The 11,865-nt window shown below is 44.6% G+C and overlaps 1 protein-coding gene across 14 annotated transcripts in view; it reads right to left on the bottom strand.

Annotated features, from left to right (window-relative positions):
• Positions 1 to 5: 5 nt before the first annotated feature.
• The window catches only part of phldb1b (pleckstrin homology-like domain, family B, member 1b), a 93,210-nt gene continuing 81,350 nt past the window's right edge, over positions 6 to 11,865 (bottom strand). For 10 of the 14 annotated variants that reach the window (XM_055895969.1, XM_055895968.1, XM_055895971.1 and 7 more), the window contains 9 exons: positions 11,095 to 11,211; positions 8,966 to 9,068; positions 7,494 to 7,779; positions 5,772 to 5,862; positions 5,349 to 5,495; positions 5,000 to 5,219; positions 3,982 to 4,067; positions 3,747 to 3,776; positions 6 to 1,134 (listed from right to left, as the gene is read on the bottom strand). In XM_055895969.1, the coding sequence (XP_055751944.1) occupies positions 994 to 1,134; positions 3,747 to 3,776; positions 3,982 to 4,067; positions 5,000 to 5,219; positions 5,349 to 5,495; positions 5,772 to 5,862; positions 7,494 to 7,779; positions 8,966 to 9,068; positions 11,095 to 11,211 (1,221 nt within the window). In that variant the 3' untranslated portion in view covers positions 6 to 993. The other 4 variants (XM_055895978.1, XM_055895965.1, XM_055895977.1 and 1 more) reach the window with 2 other exon arrangements.

Below are 11,865 nucleotides of genomic sequence, written 5' to 3'. Positions count from 1 at the left end.
CCAGACTCTGTAACATTTCTGTTTTAATAGATCTGTATTGAGAATCCATACATGAAAGTGTACATATGGTGTGTCAGATGGGAGCAAGGTTCTACAGTGAGGGAGCAGAGTGTGGTATACTGTTAACTGAAGTGTATTCTGACCATTAGACTTCTTGTACAATACTGGTTGATTGAGTGACATTTTACAGTAAACCTTTTTCTAACACGTACCTCTGGCTACACCCATTTCGGTGTGGGAAAAATATATTAAGATATGTTCTGATGTTTATAGTACCTGAATTTCACAAGGCTTAACAAACCTAAAGATATTCAGATGGTGTTTATGTAGCATGTCAAGCTACCAGATCATGACATTCTTGATCTGAAAGAATTGGAAAGTGTAAGCAATAATTCAACCTACCCAATCAGATCTACAGAAGTGCATTTGAGGTTACTGTTCAGTGACATTAGACTATGACAAGGCACAGAATGATTAGCATTATTATAATGACATGTGCAAGGGGTCAAGTCAACATTAGTGGAATCTAGTTCAGCAGTAAGCTAAAGTCCGATGGAACAAATTGAGTTGTCTTCACTTAAGTTTGAGCTAAATAGGTAGTCGGGAAATGCCTTTTGTATAAAACAACCATCTGAAACCATTGGTATAATGTAATTTAGCAATATTCCATAGTGTAAAAAAAAAAGTCTCACAAGCAAGAACCTGTAACAAACAATATCTCAATTTGGCAAAATAGGAAGGCTTTTGAGCAGAAAGTCTGACAGTTGTCATTTTGGTTATATACAGTGTCTTTTCCAGGACTCCCTTTTTCAATCCGTGGGCAGGAGCAGGTAGAAAAATCAGTGGAGAAAAATGTCTATTGTAAAGTGATTTAAAAATAGATACAATGAACGTAACAAAATAAAAAGGCAATTTCCCAATACTGGGGAGAGGATAAGGCCTGAGTCTATTGAAGTGTGTCACTGCTAGGCCTCCGTACACAAGTCCCCCCTATTAGTTCATGAACTGCGTGTAGCCCTCGGCTCCGGTTACTATAACATCCATCCATATCCTCATGGCCTCCGGGGCAGAGGCCACCATGTAGTAGAGTCTGTCGTGAGTCTTCACACAGAAGGTCAACGAGGGATTGGGGCTCTGGGATTGCAGGGGAGAGAAAGGTCAGTAATATGGAGATGACAGATTTATCCCAAACAGCACTCAGTGTTAAGGGGTGATTGAATGCAGAATCTGTGGGCGGAGAGTTTTTCCTACGCACCTCCTATTGTCTCTGATTCAACTACAGTACTAGAGCTTGGTTATAAAATAAATGAACCAATATCATATTCTGTCTGTACAGATTTTACTAAAAATACAATGGGTGCACTATCAAATATATTAAACAACCCAAAACCTGTGTGTTAGAGTTGCTACACATTTGCCCATATACACTGCTCAAAAAAATAAAGGGAACACTAAATTAACACATCCTAGATCTGAATGAATGAAATATTCTTATTAAATACTTTATTTCTTTACATAGTTGAATGTGCTGACAAAATCACACAAATTATCAATGGAAATCAAATTTATCAACCCATGGAGGTCTGGATTTGGAGTCACACTCAAAATTAAAGTGGAAACCACACTACAGGCTGATCCAACGTCCTTAAAACAAGTCAAAATGAGGCTCAGTAGTGTGCGTGGCCTCCACGTGCCTGTATGACCTCCCTACAACGCCTGAGCATGCTCCTGATGAGGTGGCGGATGGTCTCCTGAGGGATCTCCTCCCAGACCTGGAGAGTCTGTGGTGCAACGTGGCGTTGGTGGATGGAGCGAGACATGTCCCAGATGTGCTCAATTGGATTCAGGTCTGGGGAACGGGCGGGCCAGTCCATAGCATCAAGGCCTTCCTCTTGCAGGAACACTCCAGCCACATGAGGTCTAGCATTGTCTTGCATTAGGAGGAACCCAGGGCCAACCGCACCAGCATGGGGTCTGAGGATCTCATCTCGGTACCTAATGGCAGTCAGGCTACCTCTGGCGAGCACATGGAGGGCTGTGTGGCCCCCCAAAGAAATGCCACCCCACACCATGACTGACCCACCGCCAAACCGGTCATGCTGGAGGATGTTGCAGGCAGCAGAACGTTCTCCACGGCGTCTCCAGACTGTCACATGTGCTCAGTGTGAACCTGCTTTCATCTGTGAAGAGCACAGGGCGCCAGTGGCGAATGTGCCAATCTTTGTGTTCTCTGGCAAATGCCAAACGTCCTGCACGGTATTGGGCTGTAAGCACAACCCCCACCTGTGGACGTCGGGCCCTCATACCACCCTCATGGAGTCTGTTTCTGACCGTTTGAGCAGACACATGCACATTTGTGGCCTGCTGGAGGTCATTTTGCAGGGCTCTGGCAGTGCTCCTCCTGCTCCTCCTTGCACTAAGGCGGAGGTAGCGGTCCTGCTGCTGGGTTGTTGCCCTCCTACGGCCTCCTCCACAGCTCCTGGTGTACTGGCCTGTCTCCTGGTAGCGCCTCCAAGCTCTGGACACTACGCTGACAGACACAGCAAACCTTCTTGCCACAGTTCGCATTGATGTGCCATCCTGGATGAGCTGCACTACCTGAGCCACTTGTGTGGGTTGTAGACTCCATCTCATGCTACCACTAGAGTGAAAGCACAGCCAGCATTCAAAAGTGACCAAAACATCAGCCAGGAAGCATAGGAACTGAGAAGTGGTCTGTGGTCACCACCTGCAGAATCACTCCTGTTTTGGGGGGTGTCTTGCTAATTGCCTATAATTTCCACATGTTGTCTATTCCATTTGCACAACAGCATGTGAAATTTATTGTCAATCAGTGTTGCTTCCTAAGTGGACAGTTTGATTTCACAGAAGTGTGATTGACTTGGAGTTACATTGTGTTGTTTAAGTGTTCCCTTTATTTTTTTGAGCAGTGTATATATTTCAACAACTGATTGTCTTCGTTGATGGACAATGGGGCGTCTATGCCGACAGTCACACTTCTGTCTACTGAACCTGTTAAAAAGAATTCAGCCTTATGCTGCTCTACCACGTGTTTATCCACAACACACAGTTAAATCACACACACACACCTCTCTTCGAAACCGAGGAGACAGGAGCTCAGAAAAGTGCTGAAGGAGACAGAGTCAAAACAGGATACACTGCAGCAGCTAGACTGCCAGCAGAACAGTACACACACACACACACCATAAGATGCCCAATGCACATATACAGTTGCACACATGCACTTCTTAGAGTTCATTAGCTATATACAGTATATGAAATACAACACTGATATGCATACACACACCTGGATGGATAATCCACCCGTATTTAGTCCGTTTCAATTGAAGGGACAGATTCAAACAACCAATTCCACAGAGGAACATACGAGGGAATTATCACTCTAATAAGGCTTGCTTTGGCAAACAACTCCAATGCAGGAACTAAAGACATATGAAAACAAGAGGTCGGGGGGAAATTGAGGATCCAGAGATGCACTGTTCTGTAATGGCTGTGGGTTTTCATTCTGTCTTGTGTTAATCATGCATGATCACACCCGTGTTGGGTATTCAACTGAAAGTTGCAGATAGCAATGGAATATGTAGAGCTGACAAAAAATCCTTATTCCACATGACACACTTCTGTCTGAACATTCTGTGTAAACAACCAAACACACACTTGGGTAAGGAGGGCAGAGAACAAGCAATGGGTGGGTCTGAGTTCACTGAGACAAAAGTGGTACATACATTGGTCAAATTGAGGTTGAAAAATCCTTTCTGTGAAACCAGCCAGTAAAAGCAAAAGAGTGAGAAGAGAAATGAAAGCGTGGAAGAAGCAGAATGTGTATAAAACCAAAGATCTTAAAGAGAAATATTGCATCAGTACAGTGAAAGTATAAAAAGAAAAGTGAAGAAGATTTAATTTTGTTCTGTATAAAGATTGTTCTCCGAGTGTTGGGTAGATAACATAGGTAGAACGTACCTTGGTGGCGCTACGCAGGTGATCGTAGTAGACCTCTTCAATGGCCTGGAAGTAGATGACTCCTTTTAGTTTGGTCTCGTGCTTGTCTGTTGAGTAAATTAACATGACAAAATGCTTGGATAAAAATATCACACATTTGCGATTCCTACAGTAGTTTCTTTGATGACAGAGGGAGAGAGAGTCATGGAATATACTATATGTAGCTAAGGACAAACATTTTCATTGTTTAGCTTCTATAGTATTTCCTAAGCCAGTGTCCTAAAAGTAACATACTGTATCGTCATGTCCATTTGAAGCTTATTGCAACCAAAAAAGTTCCTCAAAAATATATTTTTCGTTTTAAATAGGTTGCAGTGTCTCTGACTACTATTGCATTTTAGACTTGGGGCTCTATTCAATCCCCAACGCAGAAGTTCCGTTTTACGGCACGATTGAAATTTAAAGGCATGTTCCCCCTTTAGTGGAGACTGCATTCACAGTAAACGCTGAATGTCTGCTCAAATCGGAAATTACCTTTAATTTTTTTAAATCGCAGAATCTGTAACGCTTCAGCGTTGCAGATTGAATCGAGTCCCTGATTTCTACATTCTACACTTATGGTACAATATAGCAGCTTATTTCATCAACCACTGCAAAAACACAACCAGGGGTAACTTTATGACCCTTTTACCTCCAGGCATAAACTGCACTAGATCCTTGCTACATAAAAATAATAAAACCGTCACTTTCTAGGAAAAGTAGTTGCAATTTTAAATGGAATAATTATTTTATAATTTGCCGTTTTATCATTCAAGCATTTGCATATTACTGTATTTAAAGCCTGCTTCCAAAGCGCTACCTACAAATGTGTATTTCCCTTGTGTATCCTAAAGTTAATCTCTATCAAACTCATTTACACCACCTTTCACAAACAGTCTACATTAAGGTCAAAGGGTATGAATATGCCATCTACTGTATCTCCCATTGGCTCGATCCGAGCACTAATGTGTTTGTATATAAATGGCAGCATTTTCCTTACCAACGTAATAGGAGAAGGTCCTTTTGAGGCGGTCGAAGACAAACCAGCGTTTCTTCCACGACTTGATCTTGCCGCCCATCTTGACCAGGTAACCCTTACACATCTTGTCTGTGAGGATCACGTGGTGAGAGGTCTCCACGTTGTGGCCGGATGACTCGATGTGGGAGCGCAGGTCAAACTCCTCCTTGCGTATGGGCAGGTAACGAGTCATAGGACGGGCCTGAGGAAAGGAGGAAACAAACTTGTAACAAGTTTTTCAAAAGCCTGTATGACTAACAGGATGAGAGAGAGAGATCTCAAACTGTATATTCTTTTTGTTTGGATTTTTGTTATTGGGCCTCAGGCTCACCTGGGAGAAGTTCTTGCTCCTCATCTTCACCTCCTTGTCCACCAGCTGCTGCCTGTGCACCGTCTCGTCCTGCAGCCTCTTCTCAGCCTCCTCGCGCCGCCTCCTCTCCTCCTCCAGCATCTGCCTACGGGCATGGCTCTCTCGCTCCTGGAGAGAAGGTGGAAAAAGATCATGAACATAGGCCCTCTTTACATCAGCAGTTGTCACAAAGTACTTTACAGAAACCCAGCCCAAAACCTCAAAGACCAGGCAATGCAGAGGCAGAAGCACAGGAAAAACTCCTTAGAATGCAAGAAACTGGAAAGAAACAGAGGAACCAGGCTCCGAGGGGTGGCCAGTCCTAATCTGGCTGTAACACTGAAGTAATACGTCAGTATGGGATCTGATAGGAAGTTAGCCATGGCATGTGAGGTTCTGTCTTACTCTGGATTCTATGAGCCTGGCCTTCTCTAGGTGGGCTTCCTTCAGCATCTTCTCCATCTCCTCGATCTTCAGCGCATCCATCCCACTGGCACTGCAAACCAGACACAGTCAGAGATACATCTCAAATAGCAATGACATCCATCATTCAATATATTTATGGGTTACAGTGTATTAATACTCTTAAGTCCTAAAACTGTGTCCTGTCCTGAAAAACCACCCCCAAAATGGCTAAAGATCGTCAAGCTTCTTACATAGGAACAAAGAGGATTAAGTAAGTAAGTCCTAAAACACCATTCATCACTGGTCATAAAAACAGTAACTTACTATGTGGACACTAACTACCACAAACAGTTATTAACTATCACCGACTGTTATAAAACGGGTGATAAAATGTGTAACTGTTTAGAGATACAATGCTGCATACACTGGAAATGTCCCGTCTTAGACAGCGTATGGCCAGGTGGTGCAAGGTTGTGTTCATTAAGGTCAACATTCTAAAACGTTTTGCAACAGAAGACGAATGACTGTTTCTCATTGGACATGTCCAGATAGTAACCTCCCCTCTTCACTCCGCTTTGGACAGTTTATTTTCCATTTCCTGCCTACTGAACACAACGCTAATGAGTGCTTAGGCCTGATGATTACAAGCAATCTTTGATGTCCTGTTTAAAGTGGAGAAACAGCTGTGCTTTCACCAGGTGCAAAGGGAATGGACACATCTGCCTTGTCTGTGTGCGTCCACACACACCCTACCTTTCATATCAACTGGATCAGAGCAACCACTATCTGTGCAGTGTCTTTCACTAGTTTTAAGACTATTTAACTAGTAATTTGACTATATTTCAGCAGTCACTCATCCAAATGTTTAACTGGCCAAAATACAAATGTTGACTTTTAACCAATCATAGACAGTAAAGGGGACATCCCTTCTGCTGTAGCCTACACATGTATCCAGGGCTGCATCCCAAATAGCACCGTATTCCCTATATAGTGCACTACTTTTGACCAAAGCTCATAGGCTCTGGTCAAAAGTAGTGCACTGTATAAGGAATAGGGAGCCATTTGGGCACAACCCAGTGTGTTCACCCAGGCCAGGATCATAAAATATGGTGAATAAATGATTTGGGAGGAAGGCAGTGTTCAGCAACACAGTCTCTGGCATGTGTTTACGGAAGAGCGTTTCACTGTTTATTTTTGTAGGCCTCATTATGGTCGGCGATAATTCATGCACGACAACAAACTTGACGAGTTCTGTATGAACTGGGAATCCCTTTTGACTGTGATAAAGACGGCATGTTTGAACTAGATTTAGAGAAATATTTTACATTTTTCACACTACCGTGCCGACTGAAACCAAACTGTGCTGCCTCGGATACTTTACACATCGACCTTTTCCGCATGGTTCCAGCACACCAGCTCAGGACAGAGGACCTGGGTTAGTTCTGCTCAGTAGTGTAAGAAGCCCTATATTGTACGTTAAATATCCACTAGAATAGTGATAACAGTGGATGGACAACAGCTGAGCAGACACACAGGCTTCTTTTGTCACTAGTAGACAGACTAATGATACACGACACAGCTTAACAGATGGTGCACAATTCACAGTCAGACAGGACGTGGGGAGGAGTCATTTGACCCATGTGGTTACTTGTCGGAGATCCCTTGGCAGAAATGAGCCAGCGTGAGTGTGTTCCAGGATATGCATGTGTGTGTTTCTCTGACCTGGACATGTTGTCGGGGGAGCAGGCCGAGTTGTTGCCTGTGGAGACACTGGTGTCCATGCTGTCAGAGCTCTCCAGGCTCAGTGTGTCGTACGGCTGCTCGCCCGCCGACGGCGGCTGGTGGTGCAGGATGGAGTGGTGCACCATGGGAGGGCCGTGGGCGTGTGAGGGGGCGTAGAGGTGGGTCTGAGAGCCGTGGAGCGCATCCCACTGGCACTGGGCCTCCACTGCAGCCCGCTGCTTCAGCTCAGCCAATCGACGCCGCTGCTCCTCGATCACCTGGTGGCCTGAGGGTGGAGGGAGAGAGCTGGTCTGTGGGTTGCTTGATCACATCCAGGGATTCCCTATCATGTCAGTTCTAGGATGTATGGCAGCGCTCTCAGCATGCAGACACACATACTCACCCCCTAACCAACTCTCTCACACACACACAGACACACACACAGACACACACACACACACTTCATATCCACTTGCCAAGCAAAAAGTCATGATCATCAGCATCACCCAGCTATGAAGGGACAGTAAACCTAAAGATTGCCTGTGAGTCCATGTAAAGTAGGATACCACAGGTCAGCGACAGATGAAACCAGGCCCCACACATACATCAAACATACAACATATATGTGCTTGGCATTATCAAAAGCCCAAGCTCAATTCAACCAGCAACCCGTTTCTTCATCACCAAAGCTTCCGTAAGTACAGTAAGCAGCAAAAATACAAATACTACATGATCAAGTAACCCAAGGAAGTCATCTTCAATTCAAACCCATGCTCGCTATCCATCATATAACTGACAGACACATCTAAAAACAGCCGCAAAGCTAAAAGGGAAACAAAAGTTGGCCCGACAGATGAAAAGCACTGCTTCTACCAAACACATGCATTGTTGATTCTCAGCAGGAGGATGGAGACAGACAAAAACATGGAGAAGGGAGAGTTTATATGAGTTGAACACGAGACCAAACCCACTCCCAGGTTGAGTGGTCTGTCTGTCTATCTGTCTGTCTGTGGGATTGTCCATGGTGGAGCAGGGAGACTCAGACGTGGAAGGCAAGGAGGACTCTGTGACAGAGAGTGGAGGACAGTAATGGAGAGAGGGATGGTTGGGATGGAGGGACGGAAGGACAGGGTGACAGAGAGACAGACAGGAGGACAACATGGTGGTTAAATAGGAGCTGGAGGAGGCAAGCGAGGGAGGGGTCACAACCATGGAGGAAGAGACTGGGTGAGGGGGAAGTGGGGTGATGGAGACAGGGACGTGGTGTGGTTTCTCTGAAGCATGACAGGAAATCTTGAAATGACAGACAACAAATGTCGTAAATAGAAACCTGGAGAGGACCATCTTAAACACATTATAACTATACTAGTTCCATGTTGATGTTTACTGCTGGAACCCTAGAAGGAAACTCTTTCCTCAGACCAGAACATGGGACAGAGTTGCCTTGTGTAAACCTCCCAAAAGGCGGTTACCTTTCTGCTGTAAGGCTAGCGCTCTCTTGGTCTCTATTTCCTGCATGGTGGCAGCCAAGTTCCGTGGCAAACTGCCTGTACTGTTGGGAACCATCAGTGGGCTCTGGAAGGACACAAAAGAAGGAGAGTGATTGATTAAATTCAAACAACAATGAAAAACACATACAACAACATATCAATGCAATGGCAGTACACATATTAAAAACCATCAAGGTTTACACAAAAATACTTGGTCGTCACTGACTGGCCAAGAAGACATCCACTGACACATCCAGTGAATGGGACTTACATAAAACATCATTTATTTTTTATTTTTTTCCATCTTTATTTAACCAGGTAGGCTAGTTGAGAACAAGTTCTCATTTACAACTGCGACCTGGCCAAGATAAAGCAAAGCAGTGCGACAACACAGAGTGACACATGGAATATGCTATGCATTAACCTTTGACGCATGACAACAGCTACAGATAAAAAATCAAGCTCTCGTTCTTGTGAGCAATATAATCGAATACTATCAAATGTAATCTGATACTACCATGTAACACATAACCGCCTGCCGTTGTTTACCAGTATGTAACCATATGCTAGGTCTAATCAATCACCAGGTGACCGGAGCAGGATACATACACGATATACACAAAAGTATCTGGACACCCCTTCAAATTAGTGGATTCGGCTATTTCGAGCACACAGCCATGCAATCTCCATAGACAAACATTGGCAGTAGAATGGCCTTAATGAAGAGCTCAGTGACTTTCAACGTGGCACCGTCATAAGATGCCATCTTTCCAACAAGTCAGTTCGTCAAATTTCTGCCCTGCTAGAGGTGCTCTGGTCAACTGTAAGAGCCATTATTGTGAAGTGGAAACGGCGACCCTAACTGCTCAGCCGCGAAGTGGTTGGCCACACAAGCTCACAGAACGGGACCGCCGAGTGCTGAAGCGCGTAAAAATCGTCTGTCCTCGGTTGCAACACTCACTACTGAGTTCCAAACTGCCTCTGGAAGCAACGTCAGCACAAGAACTGTTCGTCGGGAGCTTCATGAAATGGGTTTTCATGGCCGAGCATAGCCACGTACAAGCCTAACATCACCATGCGCAATGCCAAGCGTCGGCTGGAGTGGTGTAATGTGTGCCGCCATTGGACTCTGCAGCAGTGGGAATGCATTCTCTGGAGTGATGAATAACGCTTTAGCATCTGGTAGTCCGACAGACAAAATATAGGTTTGGCGGATGCCAGGAGAGCGCTACCTGCCTGAATGCATAGTGCCAACTGTAAAGTTTGGTGGAGGAGGAATAATGGTCTGGTGCTGTTTTCATGGTTCGGGCTATACCCCCCTTTTTTTTTAAAGGCATAGCGCTACAGCAATGACATTCTAGACAATTCTGTGCTTCCAACTTTGTTGGGGAAGGCCCTTTCCTGTTTCAGCATGACAATGCCCCCGTGCACAAAGCGAGGTCCATACAGAAATGGTTTGTCGAGATCGATGTGGAAGAATTTGACTGGCATGCACAGAACCCTGACCTCAACCCCATCAAACACCTTTGGGACGAATTGGAACTCTGAATGCGAGCCAGGCCTCATCGCCCAACATCAGTGCCCGACCTCACTAATGCTCTTGTGGATGACTGGAAGCAAGTCCCCGCAGCAAAGTTCCAACATCTAGTGAAAAGCCTTCCCAGAAGAATGGAGGCTGTTATAGCAGCCAAGGGGGGACCAACTCCATAAAAATGCCCATGATTTTGGAATGAGATGTTCAACGAGCAGGTGTCCACATACATTTGGTCATGTAGTGATTGTTTGTGTACAAGGGCCCTATGAGCTTGTAGCCTTTCTCATGGAAACTTAACTATTATGATGAAGCTAGCTAAATCGCAGGATTACAGCAAATGCCTGCCTCAGAAGAGTACTACACAATCCAGCCACGGACTTCACCACCCTCCAACACCAGTACCTTCTATTTTCATTTGGTTGTATGTATTTAGGCCTGAGTATTCTGCTATTCAAATTTTAGCAGCAAATGTGTACTATTCAAATTAACCTTAAATAATAATAGTTGATTACTACATAATCCCCTGAAGACCCTACTAGCCAACCAGTAGTGATGGAGCGGAGGTGATGAGGTTTACCTTGGAGGTTGTGTTGCGTCCCAGTGTAGTGGCTACGTACTGCAGATGGGATCCGGAGCCTGCTTTGGGTTGATGTACCGTCTGTCCAGCATCACTGTCCAGCTTGGAGCGGAACACCTGGGAGGAGTGAAGACGTCCCAGGATCAGCTATCAAACACAGTAGACTTTTTTGCGGTTACCCCGCACATAGTAAAACATGTATTACATTAAATGGAATGAGGAATATAAACTGTGGTGCTTATTCCAAACTTGTCTGGTGGGAGATGCTGTGAGAAGTAGAGAGTAGAGTACAAATTTCAAAAGGCACATTTATTGACATTTCAATTCAACCAACATATTGATTGACATCTTTGAAATGCTAAAGCAGCCTACTTTTGGTGAGTGAACTTTAATTGCTGCTACTACTCCTACTGCTGCTATTACTGCTACTACTACTGCTGCTACTACTGCTACTACTACTACTGCTACTACTGTCATCAGACACAGCCAGAGACAGTGATTATTATGGCAGCACCAGCAGCATCCCTTTTATTGGTGGTCCTTTGATTCCTCCCACAGGTGTAATGACAGAGTCTGTGTCAAAGTTTTTTACTGGCAAATGCCAGGGTGAAGACATGCACCCTGTTTGTAGCCACAACTTTCAGGTGGTTTGTCCCACAACCTCAGTTGGCCATACAGTATGAGGTCTTATGGCTTTTCATTGTGCCAGTAAATCATCAGAGATTGATTGCTGTCTAGGCTATACCCAGGTTAGGGTCAATTTAGTACTTG

The sequence above is a fragment of the Salvelinus fontinalis genome, chromosome 33, assembly GCF_029448725.1.
Source record: "Salvelinus fontinalis isolate EN_2023a chromosome 33, ASM2944872v1, whole genome shotgun sequence".
Classification (NCBI taxonomy): domain Eukaryota; kingdom Metazoa; phylum Chordata; class Actinopteri; order Salmoniformes; family Salmonidae; genus Salvelinus; species Salvelinus fontinalis.
Note: the sequence above shows the minus strand (reverse complement) of the source record. Positions and strands in the feature narration are given on the sequence as shown.